We start from the raw sequence: 20,494 nt of genomic DNA, 5'->3' as shown, positions 1-20,494 counted from the left end.
GCCTCAGAATTCAGGAGCATGATCGAAATGTTGATGTGAATTGAGATTGTCAAGCCTATTTTTTTTTATTTAAAATGAAAACACAGTAAACCCCAGATTATTCTTTCCTTACAGGAAATAATAGCATTTCTATATTACCGACAAAAGAAATTTTCAGTATTGTCACACCAACAGGACTAACCAAGATCCTGAGCACAGTACATGGTCCCTGATAGAATGGCACACCCGCATGGCAGGCTTTTCTGCCTGTCAGTCCATTCCTCTTCAGCTGGCACGCCTACAAATACTCAGTGCTGACAGGACTGACAGGGCCGCAGACTGTGAAGCACATAGCTGAGGAGACTAAGAAGGACTCAAGCTCAGAGTTACAATGGGTATCACAAATGACAGGCTTGAGGAACTAAACAGGGTCATGATTTAGCAACCAGGAATCCAGACCCACCGGGAACCAGAAATAAGAGAACCAATGGGAGTCAAAACCAGGATCATTGTAAATCTAATAAATCCAAACAAGGTAGCCAACAGCACTGAATGCCAGAGAAGCATACCGAGCAAGAAGACATTAAAAAGACATAAATAGATACAATGCATAAATACAGTGATTGCAGGTGTGGGTGATTCTATGTTGAAATTATCTAGAGGTGGGCGTGGCCATAAGTAACAATCACACCTGGGGCAGGTAACTAGCCAACTGGATTGAGGGACAGATCTGACAATTATAAAATTGTTCAATAACCAATGGATCAAATATGCCTTTTTCAAAATGTATTATATATGTGTGTGTTTTGAGTCTGAGTTCACAAAATGAAATGTAATTTCAATTAATTTGTCATGTCATTTAAATGAACTGACAGCCATATGCTCCATTGTCTATAAGCACAACATCCCCTCTCATTTGTCAGAGCGGCCCATTAACACAGGTGATGGGATGATTTAACCTATTGAATGTCAGAGTCTAGAAAATCGCAGGAAGCAGCTGATATGTCTGGCTTAACAATAGGATAATGACTGTGTGCCGTTGGTGTGTTGGAAGCTAAACTAAGCCAGTGGATTGGGTGTTTATGGCCATTCATTCGTCAAAGGTCATTATTTGAGAAAGCCTGCTTTTGGGGATCACAGTTCTCAAGTGCCTGAACTGACACAGAGGCTTGCTGCGTGGTTTTGATTTATTTTGCATTGCTGCTTCCAACTCATCAGAAACCACACATTGCATCAGCCTGCAAGTCGGAGGAAGTGATTGCGTCAGGCATTTCCTGGAAGACCACACTGGTATGAGAGGCTAGACCAGTAACATCCCAGTTAATTTCTCATATTAATGACTTAAGATTAATGACTCTCTGAATGCAATGTATAATAGTCCACAAAGGAAGTTACACTATGACAAAAAATTAGTGCAGACACTAAAAATGGCACTTAAATGAATCATTTCATCATGGTACCAGGTCCGGGTAATACCCGGCAATTCGTAATGTTTGGAAACTCTCATTCTTAATGTCTTGACAGCGGCTTGTATTAGAATTAAAAGCCAGAACTTACAATGTGGTGACTGACAAGTGTAATGAGCCTCACACACCCCCTTGGAAGTGATCCTAGAAAGATTTTCTGAGAGCGCTTATGCTTCTGTGCATCAGAACGCTGTCCATTCTTTCATTGCTGGACTCTTCACTGTGCTTATGTGTCATCTACCTTTAGTCCAAGAAATGATAAGCTTGTAGGGAAATTAACCAATTAAGTCAAATAATCTATTTTAAAGTGAGATGGTGGTGGGCGGGTGGGTCTGTTTAGCAGCTTTTATTGCACCGTTGTGTACTGTATGCCAGTCTTATGCAGCGTAAAACAGCATTGGTCCATTTTCAAATTATTTTTGCAACACATATTAAATCGAATAGATAGTTTTGTAGAGAACACGACTTCCCGGGAAATCCTGTTATGAACAGAGGACTTCAGATGGAATTTTAATGCACAAGACCTGCTCTGTGTCAGCACTTGATGGAAATTCTCACTCTGTTTCTCATCCTCCTGCCTCACCAGCAGAAGCGGATTTTCCTACTACAATCCAGTCTCCCTCTCCTCACATTCCCGAACTGAAGCACTTTTTTTGTGTTAGTTTCATTTCTCTGCAAGGGGATTAAACTACTTACACTTCCATTAAAATGGAATCAGGCAAGCTTTTGCTTCCCTATTAAGCCTTGTTTCAGTGGTGCCATGTTTATGGAAAATCTCATGCATTAGGGCTCTGAAACCTTGCCTAATAAATCAGAAGTCGCAATCTGTCTTTGTTGTGGGCCTTTTACCTATTGCTGCCACCTTAATTATAAAACACCAATATTCTGCAATCTTGGATCTCCAAAACAGCTTACTGATTGTGACATGAAGTGTTTCCGTACTAATGCCTCTTGGAAAAATAATGAATGCCTAAGGCCTGGTTCGTTGAGCCACCCTGCCTTGTAAATATGATACACACTTGGAGCAGGGTGGAGGCATTTTTCAGGTTTATAGACTATGATTGTAAAAATACCCTGTCCTTTAGGTAGATGTTTTATAAATGACTGTTTTTCTTTGTTTTTCTTCTAGCAGCACAGCCAAATCCACCAAAAATTCATGAAGGCTGGTGGGCGTATAAAGAAGTCGTCCAAGGGAGCTTTGTTCCAGGTAATAATACTGATAATGATACCAATTAACATTTTGGGATGTGTTCAAATGGTCAGCACCCACAACCTCTGCTTTATGGGTTATATATACAGTATAGTATTTTTATGGTGGGTCTTTGTACGCATGCATATGAATGGGCTGTGGGTACATGGAGTCGTATGGAGGCTTATTGGGTAGCACTGTGCCTTCACATCTCCAGGGACAGAGGTAAGGTTCCCATCTCCAGTTCTTTGGTTGCGGAACTTGCATGTTCTCCTTGTATGTGCTTGGGTTTCCTTTGGGTACACGTTTCAGTTTTCTCCTGCAGTTGCAAAATACATAATTAGATGAAAAGGTGTTAGCTTAAACTACCATTAATGTGTGAATGTCCTGCAATAGGCATCCCATCCATAATGCCCCCTGCCTCACGTCTTAAACTTCATGGGTGGGGCTTTAGGCTGACTGCAGCCCTGCACGCTGTGGCAAATGGACGGATGTGTGTTTGTATAGATCACATTTCCGTATCCTAATCATTTTTATGGGTCTGCTGTACTGCTGAGGCAGAAAACAAAGTCTTTGGTCGAGGTGCATGCCGAACAACTACGGGCATACTATAGATGTGAGAATATTGCTGTGGCAAAGCCACTGAAGTGACTCTTCGAAATGAGTCTAAAGGTCCCAGTTGTCTGAAGCTCTTGCGTTTGTGCAGCTTTTGGCTCAATTAATGTGTTTTGTTTCAACCACATAAAAATCACCACATTTGGGCTTGTTCATATGTCCCCTAATATTTACTTAGTTTAACATATATGATATATCGGTACACTCAGTAGCCATTTTATTAGGTACTCCGAGGTAATACCAGGTTGGATACACTTGTACCTTCAGAACTGCGTCAAGGGTAGACAAGTTGTGCGTTCAGAGACGTCTTTCTGTTCATGACTGTTGTACCAAGTTGTTATTCCTGCACTCATGGCCTTCCTGTTAGCTGTAACGAGTCTGGCCATTCTCCTCTGACCCCTCTCATTAACAAGGAGTTTTCACCCACAGAGGTGCCGCCGACTGGAATTTATTTATTTTTTATTCTTATTTTTTTTTTATTTTGGCATTCTTTAAGCCGTAGCAGTAGGGTGACTGTTTCTGAGGTGCTGGAACCACTATGTCTGGCACCAATACTCTGACCACATTCACAATCGATTAGATGAGGCGTCTCAGCCGGTGAAATGCTTACTCAACTCTTAAGCAAACCTCTTGACCCAGTCTGTCTGCTGTATGTATTCAGCTGCAGCCATATGCTTGGAGCAGCAGGTTGTTTGCATTAATAAGCCGGTGTTTTTCATAAAATGTTCACTGAATGAAAATAACTGTACTGAATTTTGTTAAAATACTAATTCATTGTCTTATTATATTTGTGTTTTAGGACTGGGGGTCAACAGAAAATTACTGTGACAACACCATGCATAACAATTAATTAAAAAAATGTAATTAATTCACATTTTCTGAATTGAAAATATTAAAATTGCTCTTGGGTTATTGCACACACCTATAAATTATCTTGCGTTTAGCATCATGAGTACTTAACAAGTAAACTGATACAATAATGTGTAAAGATAATCAGTTAATTTAACTTAAATAATTTTTTAATTTAAATTTTTATTATGGAATGAAAACAAGTGTTTCAATAATTATTGCTCTTCGGAATCTGTAGTGTACTGTAATACCAATGTATTGAACTAATGTATTTTCTCATGAAAATCTATTTAAATATCACAAATTCAACACTAACTTATATTAGCTGTGTGTGTGTGTGTTTGTGTGTGCTCTGCATATCAAGCTGTTGATTTTTTAACAAAAATATAGATATAAACCATTACTTTGCTGTTTTACTGCTTATAAATGTTAGCATAATAATGTAGTGTAAAGCATTAGCTGATTGATTTTAAAGTATTAATTGCTGACTAAATGATGAAGCCAGTCCTAAAAGTAAATTTTGTAATTATATGTTAGTGTGTTTGTTGTTTCTTAGTTAACAGTTTGTTATTTATTCGTGTTTGGCTAATTTGGCAATTTGTTTTTTATTTATATTAGCTGTCAGTAATTGGTGCTAAAAATGAAATCTCCCGGTTTAACTGCTAGTACCAAGAAAAGCCACAATACGAAGTATATATTGGGAAAAATTAAATTGTCATGGCAGTATTCTTCTTCACTTTTTATTAGATATGAATATAATTGTTTAAAAAAAAAAAAAAACTGAAACTTTATTCAAACAAGGGATTGTAATAAGCAATTTCCGGCCTTCAACAATGTTCAACATTTCCCTTTTCAGCAGACACAAATCCTTGAAAGTGTCTTGGCCTGGTACAGGGTCAGTCATGTTAGCTGACAAGGCCTTTAATAAGAACGTGTGTTAAGGCTGTTGTAGGAAGCTGGAAATCGCTTATAATTTGTCAGTCATTTTTTGTCCTAAAATTGCCCATGCTTAGACGATGGAAAGGCAGAAGGAAGTAGGATAGCTGTGAAGAAATGTGACCAGCTCAGTGATGCTCAGCGACTCTAAGCATCAGTGCCTCAGAGTTCTCATACACCATGTTGAGCTGTTAAGTGGAGTAGCTGCCGTTGTCGATTCCGTGTCTGGTCCAGCACTGAGATGTTTGATAAAATGAATACAGTTAGCTGTGGTGCGCTATTTTTCAGTTATTGTTCAATGCACAGCATCTGGCCATACCTCTGGCGGCACATGTTTGTTTGGTTTTGAAAGCCCTATCGCATCAACGGAAAGATTGTGCCCCTTGTCCAAATCGCATATATCAGAAAACATCAGCGCAGCAGGACACTGAGCAGGGGCTATCTGATGGGACCAGGATGAAGGCTTTCTGATGCACTTCTCTGTTGACGCAGACAATGTCAGGCTGTAATTCAGCCTGGTAAAAAGCGGTTGGGGGATTGGAAAGATGATGGGTTGGAGAACTGTCCCAAGAAGGGCAGCAGGAAAGCTAATAGGGCCACATCCTGGGGAATTCTGCCTGATCTGAGCTGGCAGGTCGTGGAAAATAAAAGGGAAAATGTTTCATGGCCAATTTTGAGCTGCTTCACATAGCTATGTTTCATTTTTTTGTGTGATATCATCAGTACCTCCCTTCAAACCTTATTTCTTGAAGGTGTATTAATAAGAAGGCAGGGGCCATTGATTACTGCGTTGTATCTAAACAAACAACAAAAACAGTTGTGAAGAGTGTTCAAAAAGGCATGGTTTATTATCAAAAGCTGAGTATGAAATGAGATTTCTAATTGGAAGTTATTTCCATCCAGTGTCTAATAGGTATAAGCCTTTTTTTTCAAATAGATAAGCTGTGATCGAAACCTAATTAAGGATATACAGGCATGACTTAGGGTGTACAACTGATTAGTGTCTCACAGTCCTCTGGAATGAAATGGATGTGCTCTTTCCTGTGGGAATCTCTGCATACAAAGACAGTCCTGCAAAGACACAGCCTTGCAAAATGGACTTTGGATGCCCATTAAGAGGAGAGGTGGCTACTGAGGGCAGCGCTAGATGCATGGTGGGCATTTTTATTCTAACAGTGGTACCATCGGTGTTTGAATTATTGGCTGTCAGGATTTAATAAAAGGCTACCCTTAGTTCATTTGAATGAAGGCTGGAGACTATATGGATGATAGGAATGTGATAGTGGATTAATTTGCTTCAACATTTCATGTGGGGGGGGGGGGGTGTAAATTGTGATCTGATAATTAAGGACTTGGATATGTGACCTGATAGCAGCACTTTCAAATCACAGTAAAGCCGGCATTTAACCCTAAGCAAAAACCATTTACCTAAATTATGTATTGAGTATCTAAATCATACATAGTATTGACAGTATAAGGTACTTTATTTCTTTAATTTAAATAGCAGTTAAATGTTTAATTTTCAGTACAGATGCTTCCCGGGTTACGATGGTCCATGTTACGATATTTAGACTGTGATTCAGTACATTATAGGCTTTATATGAATTATTTGGCCCAACTGCAGTCTAATGTAAGTGTTCTAAGCATGTTTAAGGTAGGCTAACCTAGGCTGTGATTTTTATTAGGTTAGGTGTACTGTATTAAAATGCCTTTTCGCCTTATGATTGGTCTATCGGAAGGTCACCCCATCATAACCTGGGGAGAGGCTGTATTTAACATAGCATCTAAATGTGTCTAAATTGTGTCGTATTTGAAAAGTACGAGCATAAAAGAAAACACATGCTTATGACTTGGATGTTTGGCAGAGGATACTATTTTGTACTGATAGTGCTGCTGCTCCAGATGTGATGAATGGGGAATTATGGCCGTGATACATGAAAATGAAAATGGTAGAAACCAAGGATCTGTGGTCAGACCCTATTGATAGTCAGTTATATAACACCACTACTTATTTATAAACAAAGGGTAATCGTATTTTATTGTTTGCAATAAGGATAAAAAATGTATTAATCATTAATCATTCTCTGTAGAAGACTCAATATCTGTCAGCAAAATGTAAACATGTTAGACGTAAGACTTCTTATGTTAATTTTAATGGTAAAATTTGAGTAGAATTACTTTTCACCCCAATTGTTGGATTCCATCCAATGGCAAAAAGGTAACCCTTTTATAGCAATTAATAATAACAATAATGATGATCATCATAATCATCAGCATCATCTTCCATAAATCAAATGGGTAGCACTGTTGCCTCATATTGTTAGGATTGCAGGCTTGAATCCTGCTTCAGCTTTATATGTGCAGAGTTTGTATGTTCTTCCTGTCATGTGTGGGTTTCCTTCAGGTACTCTTGATTCCTCCCACAGCACAAACATGAATTTGGGCTGATTTCTGCAGTGAATCACCAGTGTGCACAGCTGTCTTGTGCTTTATGCTGTCTGGGATAGTCTCCCCCCCCCCCTTACTAGGATTAATGGTTGGATAATTAGTGAATGGTAATGGTATGTACATAAGCAGCAAGTTTTCTGGGAGACATTTCTTTTATAAAAAGGAAACATATAAAAGCAAAAAAAATTGAGCTAAATAAATATAAGGAAATGCTTACTTAGCGTTTTGAATACTGAGGGAATCCACGTCAATAACAGACTGAGCAATAGCCATCTTTTTTGGGTACCTCTTTGTAAATAAGTAACATGACTTTGAATTGTCCTCCTGCACACAGCTTTTTAATTTGGTATTTCTGCAAGTGTTACAAGACACAGTGATTGCAGGTACTGCCGCGGGATATCCTGTGCAACCTCATTATCTTTGGTACCCTTTTGTGGTATTCTCTTTTCATCATTTTATTCCTGTGTATCTGGCAGTTACTATGTGTGTCTGCTATTAGTCAATGTTGTTCCTTAACAGGACAGATTATGGCTATTCCTGCATTATCAGTTTTACCAAGGTGAGTAATATGACAGACTATCACCAGTGACAATGCAGGGAAAATTCCCTTTGAAATGTAAGTATGCAGTTGCGCAGCCAGATAAGCATTAATTAATCTCTTTATTACTTGGAATCCAACATGAAATCTGTTTTTTAAATGACTTGAAATATTTGGCTATTAGACTCACATTGCTTTGTGTTAGAGTTTAGAACCAGAAATAATTGTTACAATTTAGAACAGTGTGTATTGTTATGAGATCAGAGGAGTGTAATGAACAGTAATATTGTACATGTCTCAATTTCCATTGGCATAATTGTTGGTGGTATCAATAACTGTTGTAATTTTTTTTTTACTGACAAACTTCTAAAAATGCTGATATTGGCTTCTTAAGAATCAGTGCGACTGTGGCAGCAGTTCAGCATAATGCTAGTAGCGTCGCTCCCCTCTGAGGTGGTTTCCGCTGCCCCCATGACGAGAAAACAGATCTGCGGCAGCTAATTTGCTCCTCCCCTGTGAAATGCACCACAGCAGATGCTCAATGGACGGGTGACAGCTAAAGGAATTAAGTGACTGGGTGATCGATGGGGTCTGGGGAGGAAGGAACTCATAACCTCCCCCTTCATTTACCATCAGTTGAAAGGGGATGACAAGTGGGGCCGGGGTGGCAGAATGTAAACGCCAGTGTATCCCGCCTGGGTGATTGTGCTGCCATGGCTACATGGTTTGTGTCATTGGCCCCTGACCTGTAAATCCAAACTGACATTGTATCAAAATACACCTTAAATGTTATTTGTATTAAACAATAATTATGTGATGAATTTTTACATATGCACAGGTTTGATTTGAATTATTTAACATTTCAGTCTGCTAAAATGGAACGTATGCTTTTCTTCTGTTTCAAAAATCTTGCTTTGTTTTTTTATATTGACAGTTTAGTCCCTTTTTGTCAGATAGCCAAGCCTTTGCATGTATTTTATTGTTTAAAATACTTCTCTTTAGGTTATTTACACTATATTATTGATGATATCATTATGTATAGTGCCTGGGCTTCACATCATGGACTGGTTGTTTAAAAGGCATTTTTATGTTCATTTACAAATTACTGGAAATTAGTGTTTCTGTACTCTCTGTTGGCCAGAAGCTAGTCAACACTTCAAAGAATTAATTCCGGGGCCTGGGGTAATAACTAGTGTTAAAACTATATAAAGTATCATAAACTCTTGTTCACATTTTCAATTAGTTTGCATATGTCTATAGTAGGGCTGGGTGATATAAATGATATATTGACTTATTGTCATATAGAATTTAAAAGGTAAGAAACTTTGATAAACTGTCAATAAGGAATACTACTTGATTCAAGTATCACATCACAGAAAGGAACGCAATTCCAGCCAATTATATGATAGTCTTTTAAGAATGGATAACCTATGCCTGACTAATGCACAGCAAAGTAGATTGAGTTAGCGGAGCATGGCGCAGGCTACTGTTTTGATGATATCATGGAAGAGATAAATACCCCTCAGAGGAAGCATCAAGTGTTGGTGCAAAAAGCATTGGCTCAGCAGCCACAACATCTTTTTAAAAAAGAAATATTGTGGATAAACAAGGTGAAAAGACACCAGTGGTGTGGCGGTACTTTTTGTAGTTTAAAGTACATCATGCAACAGACGAGTGCAATGTACCGTAAACTACCAAAAACTTGTGGCATAAAAAGCAAACTTATTTCACTACTTGAAGTACCATGACCAATCAAATAGAACATACAGAATGCTTATAGTCACAAGCACCAACAATTAGGGATTCCACTTTCAGTCTGAAAAAATAGGACAAATTGTCCTGTAAAAAGGGATACACTATTTTATTTTCCACTACAGGACGGGTGACAACTCTACCAGCAATGTCAAACCCATCCCCTGGAACAATTGGCAAGGCAGTCAGAGAAAAAACCTAGCAACAAACTATACTAGCAGTATTTTCTAGTATTCCACGATATAACCAAAACGTTTTTGTATGGTTTATTTATTTAGTATGGGTTTATTTATTAAAATAGTATTTCACTTTGCAGTCCATTCAGTTTGTCATCTTTTTTCATGTTCTAAATCCATTTAAGGGAAATTCTAAGGGAATTTTAAGCAAAAATGGAACCTTGAAGTAAAGAAATATTGAATTATATCATGGTAACTATAGATACTGACTGATATATATTTTTTGCATATTTGTGCATGATGTATTCAAGTATGATCTTATAATATTCGAAAGTGTCACTTTTACCAGCTCTTTTTTTAGTAGAATACAGGCACCATAGAAGCCAATACCACAGGTAGCTTAATCATAGCAGTAAAGAAGACAATCTTGCCATTCTTATGACATTAGTGTATTTCACTTTCCAGGCTGTATTTTTTTTTATTTTTTTTTTTTAATTGTAATTATTATTTGACTCTCTTTAAAACAATAAACCACTCCTTTAATCAGCTTCTGTATTAATGAATCACTATTCACACAAATTAATCTAAACAAAAAAGCTGTCAGAGAATCAGTACTTGTTTAGAGGTCTTGTTTGTAAAATAATAATCATACTTTATTGAATGTGATGCTACATGATGGGATTGGGGGTAAATACTGATTCTGTTACAAATCGTGATTCTTCGAGGTGGCAATTTTTATATTGCCATGAGAGTAAAAATTAAATGTTTAAATATCAATTTAACCCTCAATGGGTCCTTCTTAGAAAGTTACGTTCCAGGTCCTTGGGGTTCAGATTACACCCCTATTCATTGGAATATATAATTCAATGGTACGAAGCTCAAATTCAATGAACTAAAGTTAAGATACGTTTATTAGTTAACTGCATGGTGCATGCACAGCTTATGCAGTGAGATAGTGCAGTTAAAGGGGTTGCAGCAGTGGGGGGGCAGCGGAGGGAACTGGTCATATAATGCACATTCTGTCTAACCGACCCTTTCACTGCCGCGATGTAAGCGACCATTTTAATTCCAATGTCGTAATATAATTAGAAAACATGTATTATCACACCTTTCAGATGCAAACATTGTTCAAGATTTCTGCAAATGACATGTCTAAATCATACAGTTATATGCATTTGTCACACAGTACATTTGATCTATTGACAGAGTGTGCTGGACAAGCAGGCCTAGAGCACTTATCGCAGAATTTGCGTGTCTTCATGTCAAACTCGCGCGGGCACAGGTGACAACGTCCCTGTGTCATCTTCACTTTAGCTGGTCACCTGTTGATCTTATGTTTACAAGAGTAGATGCAGGCTAAATAATCCATGTTATCTACGCTGCTCTTAGTTGCATTATATCTCTGGTTTTTGTTTCGGACCATGAACAGCCTTGTCGTGATGTTTCACTGATACCACCTGAGGCCGAGCGTGAACGACTGTGGAACCATCTGGGCAAAGTTGAAAGAACTGCATTGTAGGTGGGTGATAGATTATGTCTATGGCCACCTCCTCTGTTCAACGATGGTCATTCATTTGAACCAGTCGTCCTCCCGGTCCACCTACAATGCAGTTCTTTCAACTTTGCCCAGACGCTTCCACAGTCGTCCACGCTCGGCCTCAGGTGGTATCAGTGAAACACATGAAAGCCAGGGGGAACAACAACAACCCACAGGTGACCATCAAGTGCTAACAACTTGAGGACTCCACAGAGTTCATAAACCTGCTATGCCAACCAGTCAGTCAGAATTGAGAAAGCACTCCAGTTGGAGTGCGAAATGTCTTCTACGAAAAACAAAGTCCAGTTGCTATTGAATAACTCTTTTTTAGGATAACCATGAACTGGATAACTGAGAATCTCCACAGACATCTGTCATAAATTAAGTCTTTTTTGGGGTGCGTATTGCACCCCCGATGAAAATATGCCAGCGATAATTGACGTCAGCACTTTTTCTATCATTTTATGCATGACCGTATGTAAAACTGGTTCACTTACAATGTCCTAGACGATAACTGCTGTAATTTTAATAACAACATGGTAGTAGCCATAGAAATGGCCAGGGGGTGCAGGACGCACCCCAAGGAACCATTGAGGGTTAAACGTAGGTTACTTTAATTATTTTGGTCAAGTTTGTTACATCAATAGTATTTGCTCAGCACACGGCCCAATATAGCTAAGGAACTGAGATGCGTAAGTCTGATATAGTACTATCATAAATGAGTATGCGATGCAGATTTTTCTAGCACCATCTCAAAGTTTGGGAAGTTCTGTGAAGTTCATGGACACATGTGGATGAGTACAGCTATCTGACTGGGTTCACGGTTCAGTGCAGCTTCAGTACAGCAGAGAAACAGAATTTGTTTTGAAATTGTTTTTGCAAACACAATATAGGAACAGCTGTAAACTAAACAAGGCAGTCTATCTTTCAGTATGTCTGAATAACAACACCTAAGTGATTTGCACAGTAAAAATGAATACGTAAGATAACTAACAATTCTGCCAGCACAGTGGTTCAGTGGTTTGCACTGTTGCTTCATACCTTTGGTAACAGGGTTCCAGTGTCCACCATGGCTCTCTGTTTGTGGAGTTTGCATGTTCTCCCTTTGTCGTCGTGCGGTTTACTCTGGGTGCTCCGGTTTGCCCCCGCAATCCAAAAACATCCTGAGGCTACCTGGAGATCCCAGTTCTCTTATCTCTATTGTGATATAAGGGCAGGGACTTAACTGATGAAATTAATTAGAGGCACCCTAAACAAAGATGTGACTGGGATGTTACATGTCTGTCAAGTGGTGACAGTGGTTGTGACGTGGCCTTTGTGGCATGCAAATTCACTCGTTTAATCTCAGTTGATGCCTTGCATAGGTAACACATAATTCAACCCTCTGAAGCACGGATACCGTAATATGTGCAGAAATTGTGGACACTTGAAAACAAGATTGAATGTTCGAGCATACAGATATTGTACAATGGGCTGTTGTGTAGCTTTCAATTCACTACCTTGCAATAGGAATGACCTCCCCCATGGGGATGGCTGCACAGAAAAGGGCCGTACCTCTCAGTTGGAATGTGTGTGGAAGGGTCATTCATTGCTTTTCAGATAGCAAACAAGTGCATTGGTTCCATCTGTTGTCAGTGTGCTTTTTTTTGTAGGAAATTGTTGACCAGACATCCTGTTACCACCGTTTTAACTTCCTAAGATGGACTATGCCTCTGAAACGGTCTACAACAGTCCTGGGGAGATGTGGGAGAAGCAGAAATATAAAGCTCCTTTTAACTCAGCTTCACTTCTGTTTTCCCTCCTGTTTGTTAACTTCCAGTGTTCCAGTGCTTTGCATCTTGCAGAGGGAACCCTGTGGAACACTGAAGTAATCTTCATAAGGGATAAAATGTTTGTTAAAGCAGCCTTGGCTTATTTTACAAACATAAATCATCTTGTATTTAATTTTTCACCAGGCCCAAGAATCACATTTTGCAGCTCACTTGCTTGAGAAATAAAGAGCACCTAGATGTGAAACGTGAATATTCTTGCTGCCAATACAATTTTTTTTCAAGATTTTTTCTGAGTGGCATTATTTTAAAAGACACTGAATGCCTATTAGCAGGTTATGGTCATTGTTAGCTAACTTTATGAAGGCATTTAAAGGGAGATTTATTTTATCACACTGCATACAATAAGAGTTGAACTACATTGAGTATGAAGATTTCCCATGAAGAGCTCAGTGTATCTGCCCACCTTATCTTCTTCTTTAAAACCACACAGAATGTTTACTACACATTGTAGTGCTCTAGGGTTTTCACTGTAACCAAGGATATGTGTAACAGAATCTGATACGTCGTGTAATGCTGAGATTAGGGAAGTGAGTTCTTCTAATTTAGGGCTTCCAAGTATTTATATTAGATTGGTCCTTGTTCTGGTCATGGTAAGTATGTCCTACAACAAGGACCACGACTGGATGCCTGCTGTGCCCCATTAGCTGTCTGTGGCAAGAAGCCCAGAGAACACTTGCGTTCTATTGAGTGGGTTAGACGGCTGGGTTCCTCTTCCTCTTATCGTTCTCTACTGACGTCTGTAGGCAACCAGGCGCCTACAGTGCTGTGGGTGGAATCGAACAAATAGCAGTGTCCTCCAAGCATGTTACGTCACTCAGTGCAGCCTGTAGAGCAAAAGAGAAGCAGGTGGCTGACAGCTCGCCCAACGGAGGAGGTGTGTGGTAGTCTTCTCCTCTTCTGAGTTGGCGTTGAGAGGGACAGCTATGATGTGCAGAGGATGTTTCAGATTAAAAATGGGGGAAATGTTTTTTTTTTTTTCCGATTTAAATTTCAAATATATAACTGGTATAGTAAACAGAAATAGTTATGGTTTTGCAAGAGGATATATTGAACTCATTAAATTACTCTTTATACCAGTTGTTGCAGGATTTATTTAAAGCTGTGATATTTGTAACTTAATTTTAAACTAGAATTAGTATTTAGCCATTTAGCTATCTCATTATAGTAAATCAGGGTTGCCGACACTCATGTATGTGGCGTGACACTCAAGCTTTCTGACACTCACACTCACGCAAGAAATCTTGTGGCAAATATATATGATTCCATTTTAAACCTAAAATTAGCTACATGAAAAGTGTTGGGGAACTTTCCAAACCCTGCAGACTATTTACAAGTTAATAAACTCTTACATACATGTAAACGAGTGTGCGGACTTGCCTCGAATTGAAAATCTCACCCCAGCCAGCTGACGAAGTTGGCAACCCTGGTAAATATATTTAAAGGAGTAATGCATTACCTAAATTACAAAATTAGGTATATGTCATTGTCCCCACATTGTGTTTTTGTATTTGCTTGTGGGTAATTTAGAGAATAAAAGCAGTAGTGGAAATTCACCATATAAATCTTAATGGTGGACAAGTGACATTTGAAGTGATTAAACCATTAATTTTTCTTAAATTTCCTGCATTGTTCCAAATCATCCGCCCTTCCAATGTCAAAAGCACTTACTTGCATATGATCTGCAGTTCTGGGACACACATTTTATCTGATTTTTCTTGGCTAAGGAGAATATCCCATGTCAGTTAGGGCACATGGAAAAGGACGGGTGAGAACCCTGTTTAAAATGTATGGAACAATAGTGCCACGTTTTTGTGCTTTAAAATCTCATGCAAAGTTATATGTTTTAATTCACTGCATTTTGACTGAAATATAAAAATATCGTGTAAATCGTGTATAATTTGGCCTGAGGCTGGTTTAAATGCCGCTTGACTATACAAAAAAAGACCCAGACTTCCCCACCTTGCCTGCAACATGTAATTACTGTCTTTCCACTTTTGTTATCCTCTTCGCCATTGACAGGTGTTCAGAGACTCTTCCTGTTTGAATATATGTTAGATGAAGCAGGTGAAAAACTGAATAGACTTGGATGAAAGGATTACCAAAAATGTCAAGAGGTTAAACCAGAAAAATGGAGGCTGGTGAGCTTCAGAGGCAGTTAACGTCTCTAAAGGTGGGAGATTGTCTGATTTAATATCTGTTATATATTATTATGATTGTGTTGGTGTATAAAACTTAAAATGTCCTGTATGTAAATTATATGTATATTAGGGATGCACTAATTGTATCGGCCAACTATAGGTATCACAACAGTCTGTTGAGATGGTTAAAAAATGACCTAATATTTACCGCCGATAATTGCCTTTAATGGCAGTTATATCCTCATTGCACAACCATGTAGTAAACAGTTAGAAAAATGTCTGCTATGTGGAATTATTTTTACGACATTAGAAACACATTTTGTAAACATTGCTCTGCTAAAATTTAGCGAGGAGGATCTACTAATAAACATTTCAACACAACAAATTTGATTGGTCACCTTAAGGCGAGACAGTGAAGAGTGTGAAGAGTTTCTGAACAGCAAATCCAATAAGGAAGGCTGCAGTACTGCAGAATAACACTGGTCCATCAGTAATGCAAGTGCTTGCTAGCAAAAATTTAGTGCGGACAGTGCGAAATGAAAAGATATTATTCAGAAAAATAATGATGATCTGCCCTTCTGTTATAAATACATAAGATGCATACAGTTAAATATAGTACTCGGGGACTGTTGTATTGGGTTAATTTATTTGGGTGAAGTGTCCCTTTAAACTTATTTAAGCAGAACCTCCCAAACAATCGGTATCAGTGTCAGTTTTCAAAGTAATTGGCTATCGGTATTGGCCAGAAATCTCCTTACCATTCATTAATGATGAACAAATGAGATCGGTTTTTAATTGGTGTTACTCATGATTTGCTCCTTCAGTAGTTCCTTTAGTAGGGGAGACCGGGTATGGTTGTAACACATTTTGCTTTACCACCTATAACTCACTGAATTTTTGAGCTAGAGTTTTGAAACTTTTATATAAAGTAGCCACATTTGTTTGCTACAAACTTCACCAAGTCAAACCTCTGCAGAAATATCACAGACCTCGTGAGTTCATGACAAATACATGGTGTTCCTTTGTTACAACCTGCCCCACTACTGGGGTAGGATGTAACACATGCTGTGGTAAGCTACACTGGGAAAATCACTGGACCCCTGGTCTCTCAGCTTCTGCAGTGATTTACAGTATCTGCTCACTGTGCTCAGTGTTACATGGCAGATCCCATGTGCCTTCGCAGCTGACCTGATTGACGTGCCCTTCCTTATGACCTCATCGGATGTTTTTTTTAAAACACTGGCACACACACCTCTTTCAGTCTTTCTTTTCCACTGTCTAGACATTCTATATAATTATTAAAATCAAGAAAGTGTCCTTAGTTGTATGTAAGGGGATGGTTGTAACACTTTTTAAAGATGTGTTACAACCCAGCCCAGCCCACTTACTGTAGCTATTGTTCAGCTAGCTGTAGTAGAATAGTGGTTTGAAATTAGCAGGGGAAAAATACATCACAGTTTACCTGAGAAACTACAATTTAATCTTATTTAAGTCATATGATTTTATCTGCAATAGTATAAATACTAAACAGAATATAGTCTTGGTCAAAAAAATTACTTTCTTACCTCAAAATCTGTTTTTTATTTGTAAAATCTGCATGTACCTGTTTCCAGCCTTGATATCCATCATGTGGGTTTAGGGAGGGAGTATGTAAACACTGAAATGATCACATGACTCTCATCCTATTCCTGATTGGTGGAATTGGTGGTGTTACAACTCTCCCCATGTTACAGCCATACCCGGTCTCCGCTACTTCCTTCAGTAGTTCATTCAATAGTTCACAGAGTTTTACAGAATCACAAAACATGCGTCACGATTCATTAATGAAAAAATTATTTTAGATCAGTAACTAATACTTAGTTTGTGGTTAATTAATATGTAAGTAATAGTATAATACTATACTATTTGTGCCCAGTCAAGTAAAGTGGTACTGCTGTTATAGATTATTAAACATGCATTAATTGGAAGTACGCAATCTTTGGAGAACTAGAAGGGAATTTCTGTTTATACACAAGTTTGGGTTTAGTTGTAAGAGTAATTGATATTGCATTTTGTACAACTACCATTTTGCTCTTGGTGCCAACAGTCATGATTTAGAACTTTTGTATAACAGGTTTGACTCAAAAAAAGATTGATACCCAATCAAAGCCACCATAACTCTTCCAGGCGAGAAGTACAATCTCATTTCCCAGCTAAAAGAACCAATCAAACTGTTGTGTTGACTCCAGGGTTTAACCACATCAAAATAGTGTACTCACATATACTGAATTAGCTCCACAACAGAAGTTTACATTTACAATAGTGAGACATGTCCAATATTTGATTGTTTGTCTGGAGGCAAAGTAAATTTAGTAAAAATAAAGAACCTGAAGACAAACAGGTATATAAGGAGGTGTAGATTTCACATGATCTTTGATTTTACCTTTTCTTTGTGGTACTAGATTAAACTGCTACATTAACCTTTAGGGACCTTTTGTGGAAAATCAATTTTTTTAAAAAAAAAAAGCAAAGAAATGTCTTACTGTGTAGCAACAGCTTCATTTAGATAGAAGGGCTGGAGATTCATGATCAGATTCATTTAAATTAACTGTATTTTTCATCCAAATCAAAATATTTATTCTGCCTTATTAAAAGCGAGATCTTGACTGTTGTATGATACTGTTTAAATCTGCTGATAGTCACTTTTTGTCAGTGATGCTGATGGGTTTGATTACCAGAAGATTTGACTGTAGGGCAAACAGAACAAGATATATGAACAGTTCAATAAATTTCATTGCAAAGATATGCAGTACATCACTAAGACATAAAAACAGATCAGCCCTATAATGCTGCACTGCTTTTGTGCATAGACAGAGTATTAATAAATATGATAGCAGATGTAAGTGATGGATTGTATCAAAGGACATGCTGAATTCATTTAATCAATCCATCCATCCATCCATCCATTTTCCAGCTGCTTATCCAAAAGAAGGAAGCAGGGTTGGCCTGGAACCCATTCCAAGCAGCGTAGACCTCAAAGCAGTGGAAAATTGTGGCCTTCATAGGGCTCACACACTGCAGGCATTTTAGAGACTTCATTTAGTACAATACTGTGCAAATAAGGGGAAAAAAACATATAAAATGTATTCATTCATTTTTACTGGTTTTAGTTATACTACTTTTGCAATTGAAGCGATATGTTCACTGCTCACCAGGTATCAAATAAACCAGTACAAATAAAAATGTATTAAAAACACTTGATGGACACAGTATGGGCTGCTCAATATTTGGCTGATTTTGGTAAACTAATCATTGGTGAAGTGTGGACAGGAACATGGTAAGGGCAACTAACAGTAAGTAGGGCCGTAGGATGTTGGAAAAAAATCACATTGTGGTATATGAAATCTTTATAATAAATATTCGGTAACGCTTTACATTAAGTGCACCTTCATCATTCATTATGCATTCATAGAACATTCAGTGCACATTCATAATGCATTCATAGAACATTCATAAGCAGCATGTATGTTTACCTTTACATCCTAACATCCCTTAACAGCTTCAATAACAAACATAACATGATTATAGAATTATAATGTTTGTTATTATTATATAATGTTTGTTATTAATGTGTATTACAACTGTTAAGGGATGTTAGGATGTAAAGGTATACATGCATGATATTTATGAATGTTTTATGAATACTTAATGAATACATTATGAACGTTTCATGAATGTAATATAAATGCATTATGAAGGTACAGTTAATGTAAAGCATTACCAAATATTATGATATTTATAAAACAAAAAAGGAGTTGAAAATTTACCCAAAGAGTGAAATGTGACGATTGCCTGGGCATGACATTCAATGTTGATAATAACGTCTCACAATGTCAGTGGAGGTTCTAGACCATTTCAGCTGGGGGGAGGGGGGGGTAGACTGTGGACAGTTGTTCTAGTAGGGAGGGCAGATGCATTTGCCCTTAATGTCCTCCAAGTATTACTCACACTAGATTGCCAGCATTATGAAGCAAAAGACAATTTTGAAAACCGATAATTTATTTATGCAATGCTTTGCAGTTGAATTTTAGAGTTTTTACAAATATGTAACTCGCTCTGACTTCTTGTTTAGACTGTCTTGCTTCCACAAGCTTAATTATTTTTTTCCATCGTTAACTTTGCTTTTCACCACCTGAAGCGACTCGTTCCACCAGGCACCCAAATTGAGAGTGTGACATGAAAATGTGCTTATGTCTGTTTCGCCTCCCCCCAGCGCACAAAATTTTAGCCCACATATATAAATGTAGATAGTAATATTAGTGATAATAATACATTTATTTATAGCATTACGTTTTTTTTTTGGGGGGGGGGGGTTGGCGCAGGGAGGGTCATGCATTTTGTTATGGGGGCATTGCCCCCCCCAGCCCCAGAACTGACCTTGCACATTGTACAGGCCTAACAGTAAGGAAGAACCTTTTGTGAATGTTGTGAAGATAATAGCTGCTATGTATTAACTGTATGAATCAATAGAAATATATTGGGTGTGCAAAATGGAGGAATCAGGAGTAATATGAAGGTTTCTGACAGACTGGAATTCAAAAGCAATGGAAAAAATGGCAATTTCGTTCCACCTCATGCAAATGAGATGCGAATGACAATAAACTTCCTTCACCTTGACCTTGAAAATTAGATGAAGAAGAACAGGAAGAAAGATTTGCAGAGATTTGGCCTTGGTCAACGAGGATCCATTCATATGATGCTTTCTGTAATCATATATACAGTATTTGGATACATGTATTGTAAAAGACAAATGTAAGACAGATTTGGCATTTTTTATATACAACAGATGGACACCTTCATATGAGATCAGTAAGTTTAGGAGTTTATTCTAACGATGTCCCTTGACTGAACCTGAAGAAACACCTGCATAAAGATCTACCCCCCAAGATCCCTGGGACAAGAAAAGGTTTCCCAAGGCCCATGAAGGAAGAATTTATTCTTAGAAGGTCACATCAAAGGACATAAATATTGCACAGATAAGATATGAGTCAGTGATAACC

The 20,494-nt window shown here is 38.0% G+C and overlaps 1 protein-coding gene across 7 annotated transcripts in view; it reads left to right on the top strand.

Moving 5' to 3' along the window:
• Window positions 1-20,494, top strand: part of ca10a (carbonic anhydrase Xa) — a 165,697-nt gene that overhangs the window by 31,513 nt on the left and 113,690 nt on the right. For 6 of the 7 annotated variants that reach the window (XR_002842137.2, XM_023845128.2, XM_023845122.2 and 3 more), the window contains one exon: window positions 2,575-2,652. Coding sequence is in view for 6 of the 7 variants with exons in the window: in XM_023845128.2 (XP_023700896.1) it covers window positions 2,575-2,652 (78 nt within the window). In the remaining variant the exon portion in view is untranslated. The remainder of the gene's footprint in view (window positions 1-2,574; window positions 2,653-20,494) is intronic. The other variant, XM_023845127.2, reaches the window with a different exon arrangement.

The sequence above is a fragment of the Paramormyrops kingsleyae genome, chromosome 5, assembly GCF_048594095.1.
Source record: "Paramormyrops kingsleyae isolate MSU_618 chromosome 5, PKINGS_0.4, whole genome shotgun sequence".
NCBI lineage: Eukaryota > Metazoa > Chordata > Actinopteri > Osteoglossiformes > Mormyridae > Paramormyrops > Paramormyrops kingsleyae.
The sequence above is the reverse complement of the archived record's forward strand: the minus strand, read 5'-3'. Positions and strand labels throughout refer to the sequence as shown.